General features: G+C 39.9%; 1 protein-coding gene across 5 annotated transcripts in view; it reads right to left on the bottom strand.

Moving 5' to 3' along the window:
* The window catches only part of RANBP17 (RAN binding protein 17), a 108,330-nt gene that overhangs the window by 52,835 nt on the left and 28,002 nt on the right, over window positions 1-27,493 (bottom strand). Inside the window, exon 4 of one of the 5 annotated variants that reach the window (XM_072348561.1) lies at window positions 7,900-8,023. The exons of the other annotated variants lie outside the window; for them this stretch is intronic. Coding sequence (XP_072204662.1) covers window positions 7,900-8,023 — 124 coding nt within the window. The remainder of the gene's footprint in view (window positions 1-7,899; window positions 8,024-27,493) is intronic. 5 annotated transcript variants of the gene reach the window in all.

The following is a 27,493-nucleotide window of genomic DNA, read 5'->3' as shown; positions in this document are numbered from 1 at the left end:
CTTGGAGAAAGTATCATTTTCATCACTGACCCCCTATTCTTGAGAGTTAGCATGTGAATAAATGCCTCTGGAAGCCTCCATAACCCAGTATGAAACGTTAAAGCCTTATTGGCTTTTAGAGAAATATGAGGCTGATTATTTCAGCAAGTATACATATAGGAACAGCTCAGCAGACACTGTAAGTTAGGTGCACCATGTCAAATTTTTTGGTTACGTTTATGTTTTGAAGCCTACTGAAGCGTATCCTATAAGAGACAAGAGAGCTCGTTAGTCTTTTCATAAATCTGATTAATTAAATGAATGTCTCCTCTTCTGCTTTTGTGACATTGTTTAGTACCATTTCACTTTCAAGTCCTTCCCAGTCCTAATTCTTAGATGCCTCGAGAACATAAAAGCACGCGTAGCCAAAATACCCCAAGTTGTCTGTTTAATGCTGTGTCAAAGAAACAGAAAAGTAAACATCGCACGATTTTTCACTAAACAAAATTAACTTATGGAATGTCATCTTCCCACCGACAGAAATATATTAGAATTCTTCTTATACGATTAGAGCTCTGTAGAGAAATAAAATTATTTTGGTTGTCATATTCTACTTGCTTTCCCCTTTGCTTGCCTACCAATCTTCTCTAGAAAATTACTAAAAAGCTGTTTTTATTTTAAGATAGCAAAGGATTTCCCAATGGAATGTTTTTATGAGCTCTGATCGTTTATTCCCTGCTGTATACCTTTAAATATTTTGTCACAGCAAAAATAATCGTCTCTTGTTTCTAATCTTCCTCTCAATCCACTGAAAATTCAAAGAATAATAATTCTTCTCCAACTTATGATACACAAGTGAATACTAGAACAAGCCAGAAAAGGTTCGCCATAGGTTGCTAATGGTAGTTAATAACTAATAGGTAGTTAACAGTAATCACTTGGGGAAAACTTTCACAAACACAATGGAACCCAGAACAAAAAAAAAACCACACAACTACTATGATGTTTCCAGTAGAACAACAACGCTGACACAGTGGGGAACTTTGGATCAGGCAAAGATAAGAAGGGTGTTGTGCTTCTTATCTTAGTTTACACATCCTTGAAGTAGAACCAATCCTGTTCCCAACTGCTTACCGAATCAACCCTGCTCTCAATACAGCTGGACTCATCAATGGTAAGATTAGGAACGGGATAGATGGCCATAAGCAATTAGTTGTATTTCTCTTATGTTGGTAAGTAGGTGATAATAAGTATGCCTTTAAAAAAAACCAGTAACTCGACATATGAAAAGATAAACCAAAGCAAATAGACATCAACATCCCAGATTGCTTTGAAATGTAGCATATGGAACAACAACTAAAACCTCCTTAATTTTTACCTTATTATACACAAATACACCATAAAAAGGATATCCAACAGAAAGGTCATTTAGAAACTGAAGAGTTCTTGAAATCACAGGTTCACACCTTCGCTGGTATTTAAGGTTTGTCACAGTAGAACAAATTGAAAAAAAACAGTGATTTTCTAACACCATTTCCTCTTTCTGAGAATTACCATGCAAAAGCTCAGACTAGCACAGCCCTACATTACAAACATATTCCTGTGATATGTCTTACAATTTTCCATTTACGAGACAGAAAATGCTATAAAAGCATGCCAAGTGTGGGTTTTTTCTTTCTGAATAAGATATTCTACTACTTTTATAATACCCACATTTAAAATACCCCTGCTAAAACATAAATCCATCAATATGCTTCTGTCGCATGTCATAATGAAAATATGAAAGTGAAGCTTAGCCCTACCTGCATTTATCTCACTTTTCAACACAAAATCCAAACACCTGACTTCTGCAGTATTCCTCTGCCTAATTCTCCATGAGCTAAAAACAAATTGCTCACATTTCCCTTCAGAATACAAGAAATGGAGCACGGAGAAAAACCAGAGGGCCAGGTGCACTGAGCTACCAATGCACCCAACTGCAATGGAATCCTTGCCTTATGGTTTGTGTATTAATTCCTATTTTCCTTTTATAAATAATACTCAAGACACACAGTGGATGCTGCAGTTCTCCTAATTGAATCCTTCTGAGACACTGGCCCACAAAGCGGAGGAATGTCATTTTTCTCAGGTGAGGAGTGGTTACAATAGCAAGTGAGGAGTTGCTGGACTTGTGGACTGGCATTGGAATGCCATTTGGGCCCATGGTCCTCTCATTGCTCCATGAGACCCTACTGGTTGGGTTACATTTTGGTTTCACACTCAGATTTTCCCATCAACATGCTACCACTGGGGAGAAGCTAGATTATTTTAATTAGCACAAACACGAATCTGTTTGGACAACAGATTCGCAATCAGCTCTTAAAGAGCGAGTACCAGTCCTTGAAGTTGTTCTTTGTGGATCCATACTTCCGAGAGTACATTTTGCCAGGTGTTAACAAAAAGCAAACTACAGGAGTCTCCCCAGTGCAAGATTTGTTTAACTTGGTCAACAATCTATTCTGAAATATTTGAAGCTTTACTAGTAATGCTATCAGCATCTGAGGATGCAGGAATGGAAGATGGGAAGGGCGGGATCTGCTTATGCCAGGACTGTCATTGAGCAAGAGTCTACAAAATCTCAGCTTTCTCACATTAAGCCATTTCTAGAAGTGATGTAAGCATCCAGGAAGGCGTATTTATATGAAAGTGTTTATGTAGAGGCCTGAAGGACTTTCAGACAGCACGTTATGGGTGTTCTAAAAATTACTGCCCTTTAAATAATTGCAATTTACAGAAGAGATTTTTCTAGCAAAGGGCAGACAATCAAGTGAAATAAAACACAGATTTTACGTAAGCGTTAAAGGCAAAACAAAATACATGCAGAATGGAACCCAAGCACCACAAACTCACGTTTTTGTCATAAATATTCCCAGAACACAGTTGTCATCTCTTACTCCTAAGACTTCTGAAATGCGGGCATACACCTAGAAATAAACAACTGCACAGAAACACGTTATCGATGCCACATGTTACAAACATTTGCTTGTAAACATTTATTCTACAATATCTCCCAATTTTGACTTTTCAGGAGTAAAGTACAGGCACAAATGCCTGCCAGTCCAACCTGGCAAGCACTTCTATGAGATGAAGTGCACACACTACAATGATGCTGTGTGAACTCGGGGCTGGTAGGCTTTTCCTTGCCCTTGTATTCATCGTTTCCCACAAAGGAGATGTAAATTTTCCATGTTAAACTCAGTCTACGGTTCGCAGAACAAACCTGTCTCTTTTGAAAGAGGGTTTCATTATGAGAGCTGCAAAGAGATGGACAAACATTCTCTTGCTGGTCTTACTGGGATGCAGTTCAGCATTGGCCTTCATCTTCCATTTGTACGTAGTTGCACTGCCAGTCACAGAATCTGGGAACTCGGGTACTGTTTGGGCATCCAGCTTTGTACTCTCCTCCTCTGGCAGTCAAATAACTTTAGTTATAACATTTTTCCCTTTCCATCAGATCCAAGCCACGTTACCAGCCAAGCTTTCCCAGCACCCCACTACTAGATCAAGTTGTCTTACTGCTATTACGATGCAGTAATAAATACAAAGGACAAAACCACTGTTTTTTTGTTTTTTTTGTTTTTTTTTTTTGTTTTGTTTTTTTTATATATTTACTGTGTAGTCTTCATAAAAAAAATTGAGTCATTTTTGTATCCAAAAATCTAGTTTGGGTAAAAATGTTTATTTAGATCAACTTGATAAAGAAAGGAGAGGTGCTCCATAACTTCTTCAGTGTCCTGTAACCTACTTTAGCCTGAGCGCTGGCAGCTCTGCTGTTTGCTTAGAGCCAGACATTTCATTTCAGGCATTTTAGTCTTTAGTTAAAGTGAACCAGGCATGATTGGTTACACATAATTCTTCTGTATTATGTGATCAAGTCAAGGATCACCAAGGCCTGAAATGTGAGCACCAGCCCCAGCAGATGCAATGACAGGTTACCCAGCAGTGAAAGCCTGGTGCCATCTAGCTGTCAGTTCTGTTTGCTGACATTATATATTCCACACTAACTCAGGCAACTCCCGTTCCCATATCTTGGTTTCCTTGTGCCGTGTTCCTTTCTACTAGTGAAGCAATCCCACGACTTTCATTACCAACCAAAGCAGCAGCATTCTACCGCTAGGGAAGTTAATAAAAAAATTGTGCACCAAAAACTTCAGCTTAAATCAGAACATAATAAAAGCGTGAGCAAATAAATGTGCTGCTGTAGCCAGAAAGTGGAGCAAGATCAAGGATAATTTACTTATAAGTTAAAATATCACCTTTCATAATCATATGCATGTAACTTGTGATGAATACCAGCGGTGAAAGGACAATCAAAATATGAAAGAAAGCAAGGAATATGAAAGCACAAGGAATACACTGTCTTTCAAACTCTACAGAATATTACATTCACATCGTAAATGTGAAGCTGTAATTGATAACAAAACACAGCCACAATTATAATATACGCAATGATAAAAATCCTATATTCTGATTTAAAAATAACCCGTCTCTCTCTGAACAGTGTGCTGCTGAAATGCTCCAGCACTCTCGGTTTTAGCTAAACCTAAATATGCTTTTTAGCCGGAGAAGGAATTGCTCCAAGGAAGGAGAACGGTGAGCAGGGTGGGCACAGGGGGACGGGGCAGCCCGGCACTGCCTCTGCCCGGCTGTCAAACCGGGATGTGCCACATCACAGTTTAACACATAAATACTAAACCAGCAGCCCGGGCTGACAAAGAGCAGTGCTTTAATCCACAATTATCCTTGTAACTCTTACTACTCCTTTTATCATCCATTAGCTTTGATTCCCATTATCCCATCAAGAAGTGTGTCAACGCTTTTGTCCCTGGGGATTTCCCACCACTGCTAGGATCTGACAGCCAAGCCCGAGCGCTAAGCAGGATCATTACCTCTTAAATCCACTTATCTGATCCACTGAATAGTAAATTGAAAAGCTCATTAACAGCAACAATCTGATTTGTTTTCACATGTGACAGGGTCATTTCAAGTCAGCATGAATACAGTGCTTGTAATAAAAGCTACTTCTCGCCCGGTAATGTGACAAATCGTAAGCTAAAATAAATGTGATATTTTAAACGCATTCTTCAAGATCATTTTCAAACCGAAACGCACTCTTAGGATGTAAAAATAGAAGAGCAAACAACCCCCAGCCACAACAGTGAAACGCCCTCAGACTTTTAAGCGCTATAAAAAATTAATGATAAAGCATTTTGGACGTATAATAATAAAATACTCTTCAGCAACAAAGGCTGCGCTACGTATTCAAAAGGAGAAAAACACTGTTGAAAGGAGGGGGGCTCATAAAAGGATGTGAATTGCATGTGGAAGTGATCTCATCTCAAGCTCGTCTGCATCATGAGATGCCCGGCCATCCCTGTGCAGCAAGGACAGCATGACTCGTGGCTGCAGGTCCCTCTGGAGACCCAGAGCAAGGAGCAGGATCATTAGCTTGCAGTAGGAAGCAACCAGGTAAAGCCTTTGCACAATAGTTCCCCAATCCTTCCAGCTGTGGGATTTGTAACTTCCAACATTATGCAGTTGTGCTGTGATGCGGCCACATAATGTAAGTCTCTTAATAAAATCAGATCACTGTCATCATCTCACTTTTACATCAGTTATGAATGGATGTGAAAAATCCACAGGAGTGCTAACATTAGGCTACAACGTTGGATGAGTTTCATCTAACATGAGGTACAAGTTCATAATCAAGGTCCTTAAAGCAAGGTCAGGCTCATACCACCACTTCAACCACAATGACAGAGTACAGGTCACAATACTCACAGGTGATTGCCGTAGCCATGACAGTCAAGACAAAGAAGAAATCAGTAAGATACCATCAATAATAATAGCAACATTTTCAAACATGTTATATCCAAGAATCACATACACATCAAGGTTGGAAAAGACCTTTAGGGTCAACAAGTCCAGTCATCAACCTGACCTATCAAGTCCCATCACTTCACCATGTTGCCCAGTACCATGCTCATGTCTCTGCCATACCTGGCATGGAGACTCCACCACCTCCCTGGGCAGCCTGTTTCAATGCCAGACCTTCCTTTCTGTGACAAATTCTTCCCACTGCCCAATCTGGACCTCCCCTGGTGCAACTTGAGGTTGTTTCCCCATGTCCTATTGCCTGTCACCTGGGTAAAGAGACAAACTCCTCCACTGTGCAACCTCCTGTCAGGCAGCTGTGGAGAGAGGGAAGGAGGTCTGCCCTCAGACTCCTCCAGAATAAGCAGCTCACTCCCTCAGCTGCTCCTGTTAACTCTTGTTTTCTAGCTCATTCATAGCTTTGCTGCTCTTTGCATCACACACCCTAGCAACTCCCATAGCTTTCTTGCTGTGAAGGGCCACAAACTGACCACAATACTCCCAGTGTAGCATACCAAGGGTCTGGCTCAGGCTGCCCAGAGTGTGCCATCCCTAGAGGTGCCCAACACCAGGCTGCTATCCATACGGCGCCATGCAGCCCCAAGGGTGAGCTTTACGGTCCCTTCCAACCCAAGCCATTCTATGAATCTTTCTATGAATGTAACTTCCCCGATCCTTCAGGGAAAGGAAATCGAGTGTTTGGGCAAGAGATCCAGGGATCCTTCTTTTTGGCCCCATTTGTACAGTTAAAGCCACCTCTGTGCAAGAAGGATGTTGGAGAAGGCAGCAGGCTCACCGGCTGCGGTGCCGCTCCATCTTTTACCACCCAGCAGCCTTATGGGTTATTCAAATGACAAATCTCTGCGCTTCCAAGCTACTCGAACTCTATTTGCCACATTTCAAAAAGAAGAAACACAATTGTGGAAGCCACGTTTTATAAAGCAAAGCACCTGCATGTAAATGCAACTTAAAGGAATGGAAAAAAGATGTGGTAATCACGCGAAAGCTTTATTTCCCTGACTCCTCTGCTCTTTGGCCTCAGATAAGTTTAACTTCACTTTGTCTTCTGAGGTCTTTTTGGTGCTATCATTATAACTCTGAAGAAGCTAATTACGTCAATTCTTAAATGTGAAGCAGATTACAGAACTGGGAAGCTCAGAATATGAGTTCCTAAAGGTTGTATGGCTATATAATGACAGTCACAGAAATTCAATAACGGCACTGTATGGAATGTACTCAAACACACCCCATGAAACAAATTAAAACAGAGCAATGAATCTCTCATACTGTGCAAATAAGAAAACACAAGAAGATGTTGGTTTCTATACGTTTCATAAGGGCTATTATAATGAATTAAGATTTTGGATAATGAATCTTCAGAAAATTACAGGAAAGTTATTACCCGTAGGCAGAGCATAAATGCTTAAGATATTATAACTTCCTTGAAGCTCTCCAGGCCTTGCTGCAGAGAACTATCAGTGCAACATTAAAGTATTTTGTCATGTATACTGAGGGAAGCAGATCTTAACCGTATTTACTCTGAACTGACAGAAGCTGGGCTGCCTTTGAGCCCCGAGCAGCTGTGCTGGGAGCCCCCCTTGCCCACAGCCTTCTCCTGCCTGGCAGCTGCTCTATGCATGAGCTGCTCTGACCACCACCTCTGTCTGTAACTTCTGAACTCCAGACCAATCAAAAAGCAAAACCATATGAAATTGCCCCCAAATAATTTCAGATGGATCTTTGACAAGAAGATTAAGGTACATAAATAATAAGCAGGATGTTCTCCCCTTCATTACTGCATGCTCCTATGTGTCGATTACATAGATGACACACCACCTACTGCCTTGCCCACAAACCTGCCCGAATCAAAACACTGCATAAAGTCATTCCTCAATAGAAAGATTGCGACTGTAAAACAGTATTTAAGAATCGGGGCTTTACTATGGCGACTAAGTGGAATGTTGAGGCAGAAAAGGTCAATGTGCAGCATGGCTGAGTCGCACTTACAGCTGAAATGCTCTGTCCCACAGTGTGGATAGCAACAGGAACTAACACACCATCCCAGGCTGCTCCCAGCTCCATGCTCCATAACCCAGAAGAGCAGACAATTCCCAGCAGGTGTGGGTGCCACCTGAAAAAAGAAGGCTTAGTTCATCTGCGAGGTCTTAGTTAGCCCATTGTCAAACAGCTGTTTAGCTTTAAAAGTCTCCAGACTACCATTCTTGTAAAGGACTGCCACAGATTTGCAATTCCACTGATTCTTTTTGTTACCCCCCGAGGTTAAAGTACAAATATCATTCTGAAAACTGATAAACAGCGTTAGTAGCTCTTACTTCTGAACACCATGCCCAAGATTTTTGGTTTCCAAGGCACAGTCCTGCTCTGCGTTTTCCATCAGAGCCATACACTGCACTGCAGAGGTGCAAAACCATCTACGCACTCATGCATTTGTTTCAACAAGAAAGTAAACTGCTGCTTTAGAATCCTCTAATGACTGAAATGAACCATTACTGTATGGATTACACAATTCAGCAGCAGATTTCTTCTTGTACTGGAGTCACAGAACTCCCAAAGGTAAAGTAGCATCTACCCCCTTTCTTACTTGCCATTGGAACCACTAAAATCTTCCAGCTTTGTTTTATTTAGCTGCTTAATTGTATCTAATGAGCGTCCCACTTAGCAGGCTTACCTGCACTAAACTTCAGCATTCAATATCCTTTAACATCCACACCGGTTTGGCACTTAAAGACAAGTCATAAAAATCCTGGCTATTTATTATATCTCTAGAATTGCTATTTCTAGGAGTATTTCATTCACTGTCCTGACTTCAACACAGCTGCAGGTGTTCTGCATCTCAGGATCAAGCCCTAAGCATACCAAATTCAGTGATTTCACATATATCAGAAAGGTTTTGCACTGGCGCTGTACATCAGAGTGCTTTTTGCACATCTATCCCACGGCATAAGGAGAGGTGTTACAGCCACCACAGCTAATACTAGCAATTTGAACAACCCTCTTTGGCAAGCCAGAAATAAGATAATTGTTCAACATAGGCTGGCTCTTCTGAAATACTGGAAGCATTGCCTGTAATTATAGACATCTGTCATTGCTAGCCACTCAGTAGTAACCCTGACATCAATATACAACTATAACACTAAACTGCCTGCAGGCATAGCAATGGAAGCCAGATACGAGAGGCGGGCAATCATCTGCCTCATCCAAACTATCTGTCAAAGGTTCCTAACCACAAATAGCTCTTACGTTTTGTATCCTTAGGATAATATGTTGATTTATTTTAGATGCTCTAATATTTACAGTCCAGGCCATCTACTAAAATAAAGAAACAAACCTTATGGCTAATGGAGGCAGTTACCGTTCAAAATCATCATGAAAGGTCATAGCTCACCACTCAAATGTTAAACACCGACGGCTGCTTTGAACATGCACCTGTGCATAAAGTTCCCCCCTCCCTCCTCCAAAATCATAGGCGACCATTTCCAACTACAATTCGCGACGACCGCTATTCTCTCATCAGCTGAGACGTTATCGAACGGCCTGGAGAGATATTTACATTTGGAACAGCTGCAAATATCTTGGCAAAAACATGTCCAGCATCTCCTGCGGACACACGGCTGAATTCCAGCGCCCCGGAGCTCAGCGGGTCAGTACAGACAGGGCTTGGGGCTCCACACAGTCATCGTCAGCACCCAGATCTGAGAAAGGAATTAGCATTCATCATGCAAAGCGTGTTTATGGATTAGACCCTTCATTGATGGTCAGTGGGAAGCTGAATTTACTCCCAGTCGAGGAAGAACCTTCCCTGAAATTAGCAGGTCAACGTCGATAATTCCCTTTCATTTAAGGTGAAAATCATGCTGAAACCATCAATCTGCTTTTTTTTTGTGCTTTTTTTTTTTTTTTTTTTTTGGACCTCATTTGGAAATCAATCTCAGAAAGGGGCAAAAAAGATTGTAGGTTTAAACTAATTAGGAATTAACATCCTTACAATTATCATAATTTGTTATTAACAAAAGCGAGATTTCTTAGTATGATTCACAACAGCCTCTGCTGAAGAGAAACTATTAATTATTAGACAGACAGTTAGCTTACAAGTGAGCTGCATTTTAAAAACCTCCTTTAAAATACAATTGCTAAATGCCTTACAGTGCTGTAATGTGAGACAGGTTCAAATCTTATTACTTCACCGAAATTAAAACCTAAGTTTTAATACTGTTCAAGTCGAACAATGATTCCACACTTTATTGCTTTTGAAATCCCTTGATGATCATAGGAAAAAATGCCCTCGAGAAAAAGAGACTCTGTTTTCGATAAACAGAAAATACAGTTTGCACTCTTAGCCTCTTTGTCATCACAAAAAAAGGATTTAATGCCAATTCTTTAAAAAAAGACTTTTTTTCACAAAATGTGCACCTTGTGTGCCATTTGTAAAATCAGCTCACTTTCTTTTATTTATTACTGCAGCGCGGCAAGGCAATAAAGCAGCTACTGATAGCTAATAAATTACATGCCTTTTAAAACAATTCTCCAGCTACAAAAACTTGTAACTACAAAGGCTTACATTTACATGGTACATCGAGTGAAATGTCAGTATTTATGTTCTATTTATCCACATAAGTAAAATCTGACCCTTTATTAAACAGCTGAGTCCGAAGCAGGGGCTGCACGCGAGATTAAATCACCGTAACTTTATAAAGCTCCCCTACAGGTTGAGAGAACTGAACTTAAAATGTAGCAGGAAATTGGCATAAACGGTTCAAGTGCAAACCATTTTAGAGATGAAACACATCTTTGAGGATGACCTTCAAACTCCCTTCAGGAAGAAACGCAATCACCAATTATTGCACACTAAGAAGCATTGACTTCCAAATGTAAAAATAACCAAGTTTTCAATAATAGTAGCAACAGATCACTGCAATATAAAGCAAGGCTTCGCCATCACATACCATGAAAGTCAAGATTTGTTTTTTGTTTAATTTAAGTAAACATCAGAGCCTTGGGAAGGTGTTTTTTCGCTTAAAACAGACTTGAAACAAAAAAAGCCCCGCTCGCTTATTCCTCCTAAAGATGCTGTACATCTCTATGGATCTCAGAAACTCTTTTTATTTCCCCCAACTTGCCTGCTAATTACCCTGTGCAGAATGCTGAGCTGCGTGGTCTTTACTTTTGTAGTGCATCACCTTCAGACTGACACGCTCCTTATTTTCATACATTTGCTCCTTATAATTTGACCATCTCACAAATCACGAAAGCAAGTGCCACATTTTTTCTCTCGCCATCACCATGCACGCACATGCATTTAAAATGTGTGTTTCTAACACTCACTTTCCCCCATGCACCATCATTCTCATGTGGCTTTGGTATAGCTTTGCTCACTTTTTCCTCACTGCTGCAGTCCCAAAATGGCAGTTCTTTTCCTGAGCACAAAAACAAACTTCGACTACCTGCTAATAATTACAAGCACTTAAAATACTGCTCCTCAATTGGAAGAAAGCAGCCCACAACACGTTAGTAAAGATGCTGCATGATTCCGGATTCCTCACCAGGCACACACCAGCACCACCATCAATCACTCTGAATGGAGATGCTGTGGGGCAGATCTTTCAGTCTGACTGAGCACTGCTTGATGCAAAATGAGATGGGAAATAGTTTTCAGACACTTTTCGACTCCCTTAATCCTCAGGCCACTTTTCCCTATGGTAACCAAAGGTTTACTTGGGTAATATGTATTTTCTTGTATTTTATACAGGTAATCACAACTTCACATTATCAAGTCAGTGGCAATCATTAACTAAAGCAGTCAAAAAAGGGCTTTAACCAACCAAGAAGCAAGGAGAAGGAGCAAAGCCAAGCCCCTGGTTGCCTAATTTAGATTATTCTGTCTACTAATGAAGACAAAATACAGGTGGAACTTTAATATGATACAAAATAAAGAGTGAATGACACCTCGTACAGCTGTACCAGGAAGGTGGTCTGTGCAGAACTGGACACCTAGAAAACACTGCTAAGAGTGGAGAAGGAATTTAACAGGGCTTACCCACAGGAGTTTGGTTCAAGAGGAGTTACAGATTTGTATGAATACAAAAATAAACAGCTCTACTCAGACACTGAAAACTCAACAATGGAACGTATTGGAAAGTGGAACACTGAAATGAAGCAAGAGCTTAATAGAAAGCAGAACACAGTCTTCCTTTCCACAGGCTTTTGAGAACAGAAAGCATTTCAGAGTTGTGTTTTGGAAAGAAAGTTGTCGTTACCAAGCTTTGCTAAATTTCTGATTATAGAAACAGCCACAAATTGACAGAGAAACCTATAAGATAAGAGCTCTGGCTGCAAAAACAAAGACCATCATCCAGGCTAAGAGGGAAAATGCAGAGCAAATCAAAAGGGCATAATGTCCATCATTTGAATGAGCCACACGGGGATGAATACAGCAAAGAACACCATGGTCCAACCTATAGAGTCAGGAAGCAGCACCAGACAACCTAACAGGCAACACCTACAACAGCTGAATTTCATCCATGCACATCTTTGTGTCTTGACCTTGCCATCTCCATTCTGCATGCAGTTCTTCACGTGATGCATCATTTTACAGTGTGATGGACAGTAATGGCCTTTAATAATATACAGAGCAATAGTTGGGTATGTTCTGCTGACCTCTTAAACAAATGAGATAATCAAATCCATGCAAAAATGACAGATAGCAGAACATTCAGCTATGACTATGTTTTACAGTAAAAGAATCTCAAGCACTTCAGAAGCAAAGCAGGCCAAGGTAGGGTGTGCTCTGAGGTGCTTACTCGTGTTTAGCTTAAGAAGAGATACTGCAAAATTATTATTGTCTTTATTTAAAGCTCTAAAAGCATGCACATTTGGATGGCTATGCAAAATTAGCAAGTTAGAATGAAATTGGGCATTAAAGAAAATGCATAAACTTGTATGTAATTGAGCTGTTCAGAGCTCATCCAAAGATCGCCTATCATGTTAATGCTACTTAAATCATCATCTCCTATCCACATTCTTTCCAAATTTAAAATGATATCTGGTTTAAAATCGACTATATATGTTTCTATATATCATGTAATAAGCTGCCTTATTGTGTATATGACATCTATACAAATCATTTAATACTTAAATTGATATAAAAATCCTGCTTCAGAAATAAAACTTTGCTCCCATAAGACTTCTTTCTCAATAGAGCTACATGCCTCAAGAAACAACTCGTCAGTAGTGAGAATGCTCTGGAGAAATAATATGGAACCTTCCTCATGGCCTTCCTAACTGCAGCTCTTTTGATCCAAATTGATGCCAACTACTGACTGCTCCAACAAAGAAGATACAGACAAAATCTATGTGGCATGAGTAACTAAAATGCTGTTTTCCTCTCCGTGCTTCAAAAGAATGGGAAATGGCAGCTATCTGCCTTCCTATGATGCTTAACAGAAGTACATACAACTCTGAACATTATACTTTCAAAAAGGATTCCTTAATTATAGCCTTATGAACTCCGATTCAAGTCTGCAATGCACATAAAGCCCCAGAGTAAGAAAAGATAAGTTATGGAACATAAAGCTGTGGAAACAAATGGCAATATCATGCCATACTCCGTTCAGTTATTGATGATGATGTCTTAAGAGTGATTTCAGCTAAGAGAGAACTGTGTTTTTTAAGCAACATCCCTAAGTACATTCTTCTCCTCCCATCAGCATCACAATGTAATTTAAGATGGTTTTATAGTCATTTCTTACCTTAATGTCCAAATGCCTTTAAATGAACCACACCGTAGAGGAGCCAGCAGTGTGCCCTCACTGCAAAAAGACAAACCAGGCTGCAGCAGGCTGAGAACAGCCAGCAGGCTGAGGGTAACACTTCTCCTCTGCTCAGCACTGGCAGGACTCCCCAGGGTTGGTGCTCAGCTCCCCAGAAATGGATTTATTTGTTTATTTGTAGTAATTGAAGATAGAAATAAATAAACTTCTTGCCTTTGCCCACACTGTTAAATATAGATATACAAGAAGTAAAGTTTTACTAGGGGATTAACCCATATTTTCAGCAGAACCAGAATGGCACGGGGGCACTGAAGCACTATTGCTACATGACTGCAGAAACCAGAGATCCAACAGCACAGTGAAAAGCCAGAACTATTAACACAACGCACACAGCCCATCACAGTATTCTCCCCCGTACTATTTAGCCTTTACAGAATAACTGCATACACATTCACTGTAAGGGAAGGAGTTAACTCTGACACTCTAATAAGCCATATTTAATAGTAATGCCTTTAGCCCATGCACACCCAAAAGCTACGTTAAATTGTTAATGGCTTACTTAAAATCTACTTCTGTCAAGCTCAGGCATTGAGCAAATTCTGCTTCTCCAGAAGTTGATTTTTTTTTTTACTCTTTTAATCTTTCTGCACTGCAACTTTTAATATCTGCATTGCAAATGTTTCACCTTTTAATCTAACTGATTGAACTGGGACAGACAGGTCCTGGTGAGCCCCTTTACTGTACATGCAATTCCTAACCGTCTGATCAGAACTTCTGCAGTTTTCCCCCTTGCAAAATACAACTCTGTTACTAAAACATTCCGTGCAAAAATAGCAGTTATCCCAAGAGCTGCAACAGAAGCCTGTCCTTAGGTTAGCAGGCTTTTCCTTATCCTCAGCTTCACAGGAGCAAAAGCCTGTTCTCTCATTAGATTTCCTATCTGAACATGTGCACTCTTGTACACTATTTACACAATTAGCTTTCTAAACTTAGATCACAGAAAATGCCACTAGAGGGCTCACATTATTATAATACTGCATCGTTCCCATGCATTACTCCACTAATACAGTTCTTCTAATCAAAGGAAAAAAAACACATCTCTGCCAAATGCGACGATGGCTCACCTTATAATATACACTGACAATAGTCAGCAGTCAATTGTACAGACCAGAAGGTGGTATTTGTATTTTCTACACAAAATAAGCAGTCGAAACCCTTGCTTTCTGTCCAACACAAACCATCAGTAAGTGCAGGTCACGCTCCGTGTCACGCTATGTAATGTAACACTATAATGACATGCTAGAGATAGCCTTTCACAGTTAATGGTGACAATCTTTTTTGTTTTTCCTCTTTCTAGGTTCTGTTGGAATGATTATATTCACTAAGTCCAAATATGATAAGGATGCTGCCTCTGAATCACTTCACTAAGGGAGAACCACTAAGAACTCCACCCTGCAACATGATGGCCACTCTATGCTGTGCTGTTTACATTGGTAAGAGTAGGTGGCTTCAGGCACCACGCTGGGTCAGACCTTAACTGCTCAGTATCATTAGTTTTCTGTTCCAGAGGTCAGTACACAAAACAGCAGCAGCAGCATTTAGGATTGAGGTTGTGTTTCTCCCACACACAGAGCAGGAGACGAGAGCTGGACAGAAATCAACAAGGAAGAACAGACTATTATTATAACTATACGCATGCTCTAGATACGCACAACCTGGTTTTGTTCCTGTATTAAACTGTGTGCCAACAAGAGGGCAAAAAGATGGTACAGAAATATACCTATGAATTATTATGGGAATTGGGTCCAAAATATTTTGATGTCAAGTGAAAGACTCTAAGCAAGCATTTAATTTTGGAGCAAAATATCGACGCTGTGCATTTTAGACTAAAATATTAGTTGGCTGCAATCTGTCTGACCTAAAAATAAACTAAATAAAAATTAAGATTAACAGAACTGTGTGAGAACAAAATTAACACTCTATGGCAGATGAATCCTCTATTGCACCTGTCCTCCACTGTGCAAAAGAACATCAGCCTGCCTCTGATTATTTCTTTTTGACATGATTTATCGCCTACTATTCTTTAAACTTGATAAAGCAAATTAATCTTTGATTGCAGGAGCCACTGGAGGTTGTCATTAGTCATGTAGTTTGGTGAGGCTGCATGTGTTTCATTTACCAGTCACAAAGAAATGAAAGCCCAGCAGCCATCACTGGCTGCTTCAACTGCTTTCCCGATCCACCCAAGAGAAAAGATAACAGCATTCAGTGCACGGGGTTTTAAGCAGCTACTCTAGAACTGACCCACATCAACAGAACGGAGTATTTCCTCTTCCAGAAGGAATGCAGATGCACTAAAATTTATGCTCAAAGAAAGCAAACGATTGTTAACAAGCAATAATTCAATCTGATGGACAGATTTCAACCTGGCAGTCTATTCAGTGGCATATTCTTATGTTCCCTAAATAAATAAACATTTATTACAAAAGAATCCTTAAAGGTACTCGTCTAGAAGTATCTGAAAAAACTGAGCAGGTCTAACATAAATGCAGACTGAAAAATGCTCACATGTATGGACTGATGTTGGACTGTCCCCATGAGACCCCCTACCTCTCCCACCCTGGCATATTTTTTCTACTATGCTCAGTCTCACCATAATATCCTATATGTCCCAAATCATCCCATGCCCACTTGCTTCACATTGCTCCAGAGCCACCAGCTCCCTCTCTGCAGCACCTCACAACAGGAACAAATGGCAACCCAGAACCATTTCACTGGACCTTCAGAGAAGTCATTTTGGATAGAGAACAGCTTTCAGATATTGTTCTCCAGTATCAATGGCAGTCAGGTCTGAAATGCAATTGCACCAGTCAGTCTGGGCAGAGCCTCGCAGTATTTCTTGAAGAACAGAGTGGGAATGGGGGTGAGGATACTCCAGCTTAAGCAATGAAGAAGAGAGAAGCACCGTACTTCACCTGTAGGTGACCGGGAGGTATTTCCCTGGATCAGGTAACTTACCTTCATGAAAAACAAGGATGGAACAGTTGTCCTACTCAGAGGAACTATTCCAAATCAAAATTAAACCACACCTGGCAATTCTACATAGAGTTCAATACTCTATGATGAACAGAGCAAAGGCCTACAGCTGGCAACTCTACCCTATGTTCTGCCAAGTGTCATTTAGTAAGTTTCAGATACCTGATGGACATAGAAAACAACAACATTCTTACATTAGGCAGTATTTTGGTGCAGTACATACGTTAAACAACTACTGAGCTCACAACTATCTATGGACCATTAAATCTAATGGCACAGAACCTCACACTACCTACGTGTTTCCTCTACCAGCTACAATGGACAGGTCTACATCTTTAAGATCATTAATTAGGTGGTGAAAAAAGCCGGAGGGACTTTTCTTCAATCTCTGTCTGCAGTTTCAAAGTTAAACCAAGATTTTCTAATGGCTGTTAAGTAATTTGATGCATTCATGTCTTTATTTTTGGCTTTATTTTTAAACCAAGTACTGTAATTTGAAGGTGTTTATAATGGAAACTACATTTTGCTCCTAACTGAGCTTTGTATTCGAGAATTAATAGCACCAAATGCAGACAGCTGAAGGGAAACTCCTCCAAACTACCAGCACAGGCTTCTCTGTAGAGAAACAGAATAAACACTCAACTGTGAATTATGAGGAGCAGTTTCTGATACAAAAATGCATTTTTTAAAGGTGCAAATCTCAATATTCAGCAGCTGTTCTGTATTTTCCTTAGTTACGCAGATAATTCTATGTTTATTTAACAGGAATACAAGTACAGGAACTTGCTATTCATATATAAATACACGCTTACTGTTTGGCTTCAATGAGAAGCTATAAATTTCATCTATTGAACATTAGCTAAAAAATTACATGTGTTTATCATCTGGATTATTCTCAGATTAATAGAGATAAATGACAAAACATAATCAGCACCAACTCTGCAACTTAATCATTGCATCTGAGCTATAGGAAACACTTAATTACTCTCATTTACTAGGTGCAATCTAATGAGAAGGCATTAGCCAAATGAAAAGAATGCAGTACAAACAAACAAAATAGTTATACCATCATTAAAAAGAAACTCTGACAGTGCAGGTGACAGCATATGCAGGATAAATTACCATAATGTCATAAATGCTGAGCTGTCAGCATGCTAATGCAGTGATCAGATACCCTGGGAATCTCAGCACTATAGCTGTCAGAAACAGGTATCATAAATCACCTCTCTCTTCTGTACTGCTCATTACCACAGCTTTCCTATACATGGTTCTCAGCACAATTCAGTACAGGCAGGAAAGAAACAGACACCCTTGTATAACACTCTAACACAAACCTGCTTTCAGCAGCCTGCAGAAGGGAAGAACATCTTTGTGCAGAACTCCATGTGAAGCTCTCTGTATCCATCCTTTAGACCAAGTTCCACAATGAGGGACAAAAAGATCTCATTGCAGATTCTTGCCCTTTGCTCAGAACAAATTATAAAGCCAAAGCACAACGAAAGAAAAGCAGATCTTCCCCTACACAGTCACTTCTATTAAGATCATTAACTGCATAAAACACACAACTTGGGAAACAAACACGCTTCAGCTACAAGTCAACCCATGCACGTAGCTGAGTCAGTTCTACCTGCAAACACTGCTCTGAGGTGCCCACTTGACACACACAGGAAACTGCACACTCATTTTCCTACAAAATGTACTTTTTCCTCCATTGTATATATTGGGGAACATAATGAAAATCAGCAATCAGGAAACAAAGCTACATGTTCGTTTCTCCCAGATACTCCAGACATTTAATGCTGGCTGAACTGATACATAGTCTAAGAGCTGGTGCAGGTAAAAAACTTGCACGCTGGGTCAAAATCACAGTGATGGTGCTTCACCTCATCTCTAGAACTAACGGAACCCTCAACTATTACTTGCATTTATAGCCAAGCATCGTTCAGGTCATGCCAAGTTCACGTTCCTCTATGTAAACACACGAGGCAGACATACTGCCAGGCAACAGGCAAACACAGAAATGTCTCTTTTTAGCTTTTTCTACTGCTACCTTCTACAACAGAAAACAACCTTTATAACCATGCTAATGAGTTTGCTTCACACGCCTGCAAGAATAGGACTCAGGATTGAGAAGTCCATTCTAAAGGAGCAACAAAGAAAACAAAAAGGTGGTCCAAAGCTCTAAATGAATGCAGGTGAAGCTGCACGAAGCAATGGCCATCCATGTTGTACAGAGCATCAAAACTCAGCACACAAAAACCCACACGGGTTGTGGGTCCCAACTAAACAGAATTACAAGAGTTGAGTCCTATTCACAGTGTAGGCACTTGAGTGTAAGGTCTGTTGTGGGTTGGGTTGTTGATTGTTTCTCTATTTAATCAGATAATACTGCTTTAAAAACAAACACACACATTAGCTTAACATTGTTTGCACAACACAAAACCACAGCATCAGCCTCCGATGCCTGGACACGAGGGTTTCTTTGTTACCAGCTGTGGCACAGTGATGAAAAAAAATCCCTGGATAAGGACTGAAACAATATTACTGTTTTTCACTTGACCTTTCAGATTTGCTATGCCGAGCACAATAAACATTCATTAAACTTTGAGAGCTGTAAAGTTTCAGATACCTGTGGGTGGGTCCAATTGAGAGTTCTTATATACACACCCATTCATCTTATCTCACCTTTATTTTGAGAATCAAAGTCATAAGTGATAGAAATGCTAGAGAAGGTGCAGCAAGTTTGAAAGATGAAACTATTTGATCTGTAACAGAGCGACCATAAATCACCTTTAGATTGAGGGAAGAAATGAACTTTAAGAGCCTGAAATGATAAATCTGAGAATTAAAGAATATTTAGCTCCTCTAATACAAGAGAAGAGATCCTGTTATTAAGAGGTTTGATTTTCAGGTGTGTTAAATTCCTGATGATTTCCACGGCTCTAATAACTCTCATCAGTCCCCAAAATTAAGCCAATGGGCTTTTCCACTTGTGAGTCTTAAATACTGCAGCAGACAGGGAGACCTAATTTTAACTTTTTACATTCATGCTTGTGGGGAAATGTCTTCTCCTTCCCAAGGTAAGATGTAATAGGAAATAAAGCAAAGAGGAAGCAGCAGCACACGAAGGAATCTTGTTCACACAGTCACATACCTGATTGCAAGCTGCAGTCTCAAAAGGAAATGGGGAAGTTTGTTTGTGTTAGCAGATATCCTGTACGAGCAAATACTTTTGAGAGATAATTGTTTTAACAGTGCATCTTGCATCATTCAACAACGATTCTTCATCATGTTTACAAAGGGAAGTTTTAAAGAAGATGGTTCATCCATGGGATGTGATTATTGTCAGTACGTGAGGACAGCAGCATGTGAAAGACCCACAGTACGATACGAGCCGTCTCAAGAAAATAACATTGCTTGCCTTTCAGAGATGACATATTCCAGTAATTCTGTGTTTATCATTTTAAGTAGGCTTTAAAATCGAATTTTCAGCACTAACAACAGAAAAGAACAAATAAGAATTCTTGAAGTGCATGCAAAAAAATCTATATATTATAGACACATAATAGGATTCTTTTCTCTATCATAAGATATTGCAGGGGTGGGCAGATAAATTGCTGTCTGTATTCATAGAATAATAACGAAAAAACACTCTTTAAGGGAAATCCTTCTAGATCTGTAAAACAGTGGTGACAGCAACAATCAACTAAGGAAAAAAGCAGTCAGACCTTGACTGAAACCCTCATTCATTTTTATGATGAATGAAGTGCATTAAAGGGAAAACAGATGTAAAGAAGTCTGTTTAAAAAAATATATCATGCATATTCATGCAGTGCTGTGACACAACAGAAAGAATTAAATCTGAGTAGAATACGACCTGTTTCTCAGGTACCCTTGGATATAATCAAGTAAGCAGCTTTACACCATTGCTGCCGAGTATTAATAGAAATGAATATATAAATTCAATTTATCCAAGAACAGATAGAAGACTTGAAGGTCTGTAATCTCTAATATTGCTTTTAACTCAAAATTTTGTTTAAAAGCTGAAGAAGATATATGAGCAGTGAATCCCCAGGGAATGTAAAACTATACCTACTAGTCAGTGAGAAGTTAAACATCTGTAGTACAAAAAAAGGAACTGTTTTTAATCTCAAAACACTGGAAAAATGCTCATTTAAAACAATGTTGATTTCTCTTCATTAAACATTTCCTCGTCCAGGATTGTTCATAACAAATCTATTTGTGAATCCTGTCAATGGCAAATACAGTAATGTCAGTGGCCTTCTGTGTACAATGCACTGATGTCAGGTGTTATTAAACCTATGAATTAGGAATTAATTACATTTAACTATTTAATGACTTATAAGCACTTTCGCTACTTTCTGAGGAAATGAGCAAATTATGATGTCTCTCTTTTCACAAGAAACCCTCTTTGGGCAACTATCAATTGAGTGTGGCTGTAATTGATAACCTAAGCTGATTTTACATTCTGTTACAAATCCAGGTTCAAAAGGTTAATTATGGCCTGGCCACAGCTCATCCGGAAACATGAAGCTGATTGCTGTATGCCTACTTAATGAAGATGTACTGCATGTATTACAGAAGCTCGCTGACAAACGATTGGGACCTCTAACATTCACTGCAGCAAGCATTAACATCCACTCTGTCAGTTTAACTGTCAACGTCATATTTACAACCCCAACGCTCTCATTCAGAAAATATATCACTCCTTTTTCCTATCAGATACTTTCTGCTTTGCTTTTTTAATTCCATTAAATCCGGGAGTCGGTAGTGGTGAGCCAATCCAAAATGTGTTACCGATTAAGAGGGCTGCTCCAAAAGTAATGCCTATTTTACTGTTAGTCCATGGTGTCAGAGATGGGTGGCGGTGGGATGGCAGTAGATGCGGAACCTTCCTACCAATACCACATTACATTCTGTTGCTGTGAGACAGATGGCAGCAGAGGGGCAGTCTGACACAATGGCTCTGATGTGGAAGTGTGCATGAAGCAAAGGTGAGGAACTCAATTCCTACATGTGGAAAAAAAGGCACCCACTGCCATCCAGCAACGCTTGCTCAACATTTATGGAGACCAAACAGAGGATATGAGCACAGTGAAGCAGCAGGAGGTGTGCTTCAGCAGTGGCAACAGTGAGGTCATTCTGGATGGCCATACACAGCTGTCAGACCATGAAATGAAGCATGTCTTGATCAGTTCACCTGTGCGAATCAGCAGATTACAATCAAGGAACTGTGTATGGACCTGAATACTGCCTTCATTGTGTTGGAAACAATGTTGGCAATGCTGGAATACCTCTTAAGTGTGTTCCAGATGAGTCCCATGAATGCTCAAACAGGAACAGAAGGAACACCATATGCAAGTTCATCAAGACCTATTGAACCAACATGAGGCTGAAGCTGGCAGTTCCTGGATCACATCACTACCAGTGATGAAGTGTGGTGTCACCACTATGAGCTGCAGTCAGGATGGCAGTCCATGGTGACATGTAAATTCCCTGCCAAAGAAAAATTCAAGACACAGCCCCCAAGCAGTGGGTAAAGTGATGTGCATGGTCTTTAGGGACAGGAAAGGGGTGATCCTTCTGGATTTCCTGGAACCCAGACAAACCATCAACTCTGAATGATGCTTCACGATGCTGACTAAGTGGAAGGATCAAACTTCCAGAGTCAGGCTAGAGAAGAAGACAGCCTGTCTCTTGCAACATGATAATGCCAGACCCTGCACCAGGAGCACACTGTCAGTCTTGGTTGGACTGCCCTACCACAGCCACTGTATAATCCAGACTTGCTGCCTTCTGACTTGCATCTGTTAGGGCTGATGAAAGATGGCCTGAGTGGTCAACAATTTCCTAGCAACAACACCATCACAGCAGCTGTGAAACAGTGGGCCACCTCCATGGGTGCAGAATTTCACATGCACAGCATGCAGCTCTAGTTCATTGCTGGAGAAAATGCAGAACTAACGGTGGGTACTAGGATACAAAATAGTGTTTACTAACTGAGAATCTGCTCTATCAAATAGCGTTATAGTGCTCTTCTGATCTCTGTTGTAGTTTCCATGGAAATAAATAGGAGGCATTACTTTCAGAGTGACCTACGTAATATCCAACAAGCTTAACAATCGGAAGGGTCAAGACTTGCTAACTTTTGCAATTACCTTCCTCTCTAAGACTGAATTTAACCATGCAAATTAGTCTCGACGTATTTAAATGATACCCATACATAAAATAAATATATTTCAATGGCATCTGAAAATTACCATTATAAGCCACTTATAAGGCTAGAGGTGACAGAACAAACATTAAACTCTAAATGAATAGCTAGTTGATTTCATCCACAAGACCAGCTGATAATAAGATCCTCCTGCATACTCTGCACAAAGCACAGAGCTTCCAGGGCTGGAAAAAGATGTTTACAATTTACTAACAACAACAAAAATAGCAGAAGTTTCCAGCAGATGAATAGTATTATTTTTTTTCCACTCATCCTTTGTTCATAATAAAGTATTTTCATGGAGATGCCAAGCATCACTGTTATCTGTTTGGGTGCACTCAGCAACAGTAATAGCATTTCCAAACATAACTGGACTTCTGTTACACATCACAGATTAATAAAGTCCTCTTTTGACTCATGGCATTGCACTTCTTATGTAATATACAGCTGATGATAGCTCAGAAAATAAAACAGCCAGTTAAGAAACAATACCGACCAGTCGCACTATTGCAGCTAAACCAGTGGTGATCCGATTGTAAAAACACAACTACCTTCTGAAGAAACCCTCCCCTCTGCATACAGGTTCTTACCAATACGGGCAACCACGTCACTTAATCCTTTTATAAATCTCTCAAACTTCATTTTAAAATCTGTTAACAGTTTTCCCTCCACAAATCCCCCTCTGGGAGCCTCTTCTGGGGCCTCAGTCTTTTGATGAGAAGAAACCGTTTCTGAATTTCTAGTCAGAGGTTATTGATAGCCATATCCATTTGTTCTTCCGCCAACAGCATCCTTAGTTTAAAAAGCTCTTGTACTTCCCCAGCATTTTTAGCCTTGCCCTTCCCCTTCCCCCATGCATATTCACAGCGATCAATTATATCCCATCTCAGCGCTCCTTTGCAGGGCGAATCCAAGAAGGCTGAGGATCTCTCCATTTCAAGTTTATGGCCTTTCTCCAAGCTCACACTATTTCAAATGAGTCTCTCCAGCAGATGTAACTGCAAACACAACAGAACTCTTCTGACATCCCATACAAAGGGTTCCCACAGTGTTTTTTATTTAGGATTTGCAAGGGGACAGAAATTCTCAGACAATAAATTGCTGCGCCTCAGGCGCCGTGCAATTAAGCCATTAGAACACAATCTTCTGTCATCACCTCACCCTACCTGTGTCAAAAAGAAAGCCGAACAAAAATTCTGACCTGCCAGACCAGGGAAGGTGAAATTTATTTATTTAAGTGCCTTTAAAATGCAGAAAAAACCTCTTAGGAAATGGTAAATTAAAGCATTATATTCACAGCTTTCCAAAACTACAGTGTCTCCTTCACATATTCAACACATCTCAAAATGCATCTGCAAAAAATAAATAAATTCAGCCATAAATACATCTCCCTGTGCGGGCAGAAAACACAGTTCAGCACATTCTGCTCAAACAGCAAATGCTTCCTTTTGTGCCCACATGGCCTGGACTAAAGATGGAACAACTGCTGCATCCCTTCTGCAGGGAAGGGTGGAACTGAATGCATGAGCGGCTCGCCACACCTAACACAGCAAACAAGCACAGAAATAGTGCTGTAGCACAGCCAAACTAACTACCTTTGGGAGCCTCTGCTCTACAGATGCTGCACCCCTGATTGAGAAGTACTTCCTACTGCAAAATGTGCACGTTAATCTTGGTTCTAACATCCCCTCCATCACGGCATAACATCTCTACCTCATGGGGTCATAAAGCCTCTTATCTAATGATGTACGCATTAGAATGCTTACAGACTTTCTAAATTTAAGACTGGAATTTTCAGAAAATAAATGCCAACCTATTTGCTAAATCACCACCACATTCTTGATTTAACCGATATGCAATTAAAGCAACGTTCATTAGCTTCAAAAACAGACATTAAAATATGATGATGAACCATCATCAATATCTACTTATTTCAGGAGAAAGCAGCCGAACCCATAAAGCTGCAGTCAAATACCTGAGCCTTTCTTCTTGAAATGCTAAAAAGGAACCAAAAGGAAAACTTCAGCCTGTTGTAACAGAGTAAAAATTCCCTGAATGCATGAAGATATAGTACATAGTAAGCAAAATTATCTACTTCATGATGGGAAATCAAGGACACAGGCCAGCTAATGTACTTAAAAAGCAAACTAACGAGCTGGCCTATTAACCGTGCACTGCCATTTGTTATGTTTCTTTGCTGTGTATTACTGTATTTACAGTCACAGACAAAGCCACCTAAAAATAAGATTGCTGTCCTGAAATATCACTGTCATTTCTGTTAGAGACTGGTTTTCTGCAACACGAAGCAAGGATGCCTACTGCCACCAAAATCCATGCACTGGAAATAGGGTAGGAAATCGCCCATAGAGATGTCCTGGAGGAAAGGCCTACTTATATGCACTGTTAACAAATGCAGGTACTGTGCAATGAGTTCAATGAGACAAAACTTAACCAGACTAGCTTGCACAAAGCCACACTCCCCATGCAGAGCCACACTCACTCATTAAACAGGTGAATAATCCCACGGACTTCAGCAGGACTACAGCTGTGCTTAAGAATAATAAGCTCTTGCTTAAGCAACGTGCTGACTGCGGGTGGATTTCTGAGCACCCTGCAGAAATGCTCTGTTAGTCCAATTCAGCTGTATCGGAGCTCCACCACTACGTGAGACAAGGGAAAGCACACAGAGAAATGCAATGGAGGCCAAGATGGGCTGCTCCACAAGCAGCAAGGAGGGAGTGCTGTGAATGTTTTTTTGCTACTCTGTACTCAATAGGGCTAATCAATTGAGATAAACTACTGAAAATATTCCATCAGCTTGTATGCAATAACTCCAGTTTAATAATTATTGAACACAGTTGTAGCCAAAGCACTGCAACCTTAAATCAAATATCACTTCATATCAGGAGGTCTTAAGGGACGATTTTGTCTAGCAGTGTATGTGGCGTACTCAGATATTAGCATAAAACTACAGTTGCTACAGTTATTTTCAATATAAAAGGTTGTCTACAAATCAAAATTAAATCCCCTTCACTTTATTCAGAGTAAATGGCTGCATAAGGATGCAAACAAATTAACTGAAAGCTTGAAAGTCAAGTCCTCAATTACTATTTAGCAGCAACTTTACTGTATTTGAGCATTATTTACTGTATGCTTAGCTGTTTTAAAATGCAATCCAATACTGTATAATAAAAAAACAAATGGCACAACAAATGATTGACGATAATGCAAATGTATGAATACCTGGGTCTGAACAGTGCTGCCGCTAGATATACTGCTAAATACTGTACCATCCTCGTGCCTAACAAATCATTCATGAAAAGCAAACCTACAGTTTGTTGTGTAACTGCTCAAAGCCAGCATCCTTCCTAAATGACTGCTGATTCAATGACTTCCAAGCAGTTTTTATACTCGGTTATTAAAAGAAGTTGAGAACTCTCACTTAAATAAAGCCGTTTATACTGAGAGGGGAAAATACTTAGAGCTGCAGAGGTTATGAACAGCAGCCATTATGACAGAATAAAGACACGATGAGTTCATCAGTTTAAACACTATTGAACGCACACAACGGTATTGTGTTGACCTACAGCACCCAGTAATTAGCAACGTTACGAAACAGCACCGCAAGTCTCCAGATCAAGATACAAAACAGCTGCATTATCATAGAAGGACGTGTATAACATCATCTTTATAATAATGATAAAGTGTTCTATGCAGAGTGTTCTATTTGCAGCAGTGATTCATTGTGCTGGGGGAAAAAATGCTGACACTTTGAGAAGATATTTTCCCGTAAAAGGTTGAAGTCCTTAAGCAGCAAAAAACACCAACGTCCATCATCTTTAAACTCTATTGATTTCTGGTGAAGATTTAAAAGGCTGTTTACTTATTTCCCATCATTTCTGTCAGAGCTGTAACAGTTCTCTTCCCACTGAATAAACCTCTCATGATCCTCTTGGTGATTAAGGTCAGACAAAATGTCAAACTCCTAATGCTAAGTGCTTTCACATTAAAAATTAATACCAAATCACCAAGTAAAATCCAAACAAGAAGTCAGACATGTAAACAGTACACAATAAGGGCAATACTGACCATTACAAAAAAGAGGTATAATGCATACATGAAAAAACATTTGGCAACAGGTAAGAGCACATTCTTTCACTTTTGCATCTTTAACCCCCTTTTCTTATTTTAGAGTTATTGTGCTATGTTTGACACCATCCTTTTAAAAATCCTTTTTCCATTAAAGCTTGCAGTCATCTCCTCTATTTACTCTCAAATGCCATTTATTATATGACCAAAGTATTAGAACAATTGGTTCTATTTTATTCTGAGCTTCAGCCAGGAAGAAAGTATTACTTTCACAGCTGCTGTTGAATACAAAGCCACTATACTGGTAACCAAAAAACATCCAACGGGTCCCCTACAACCAAAGGGAAATAACTTCTCATTATCTATACAGTATTTAAAACTAGAGATCATCGTGCATTTGAATGTTTACATACATGAAAAGATGGCTACAGAATATAGCCCCAGAAGAGGTTTC

This window comes from Excalfactoria chinensis, chromosome 13, assembly GCF_039878825.1.
Source record: "Excalfactoria chinensis isolate bCotChi1 chromosome 13, bCotChi1.hap2, whole genome shotgun sequence".
Taxonomy (NCBI): Eukaryota; Metazoa; Chordata; class Aves; order Galliformes; family Phasianidae; genus Excalfactoria; species Excalfactoria chinensis.
Note: the sequence above shows the minus strand (reverse complement) of the source record. Positions and strands in the feature narration are given on the sequence as shown.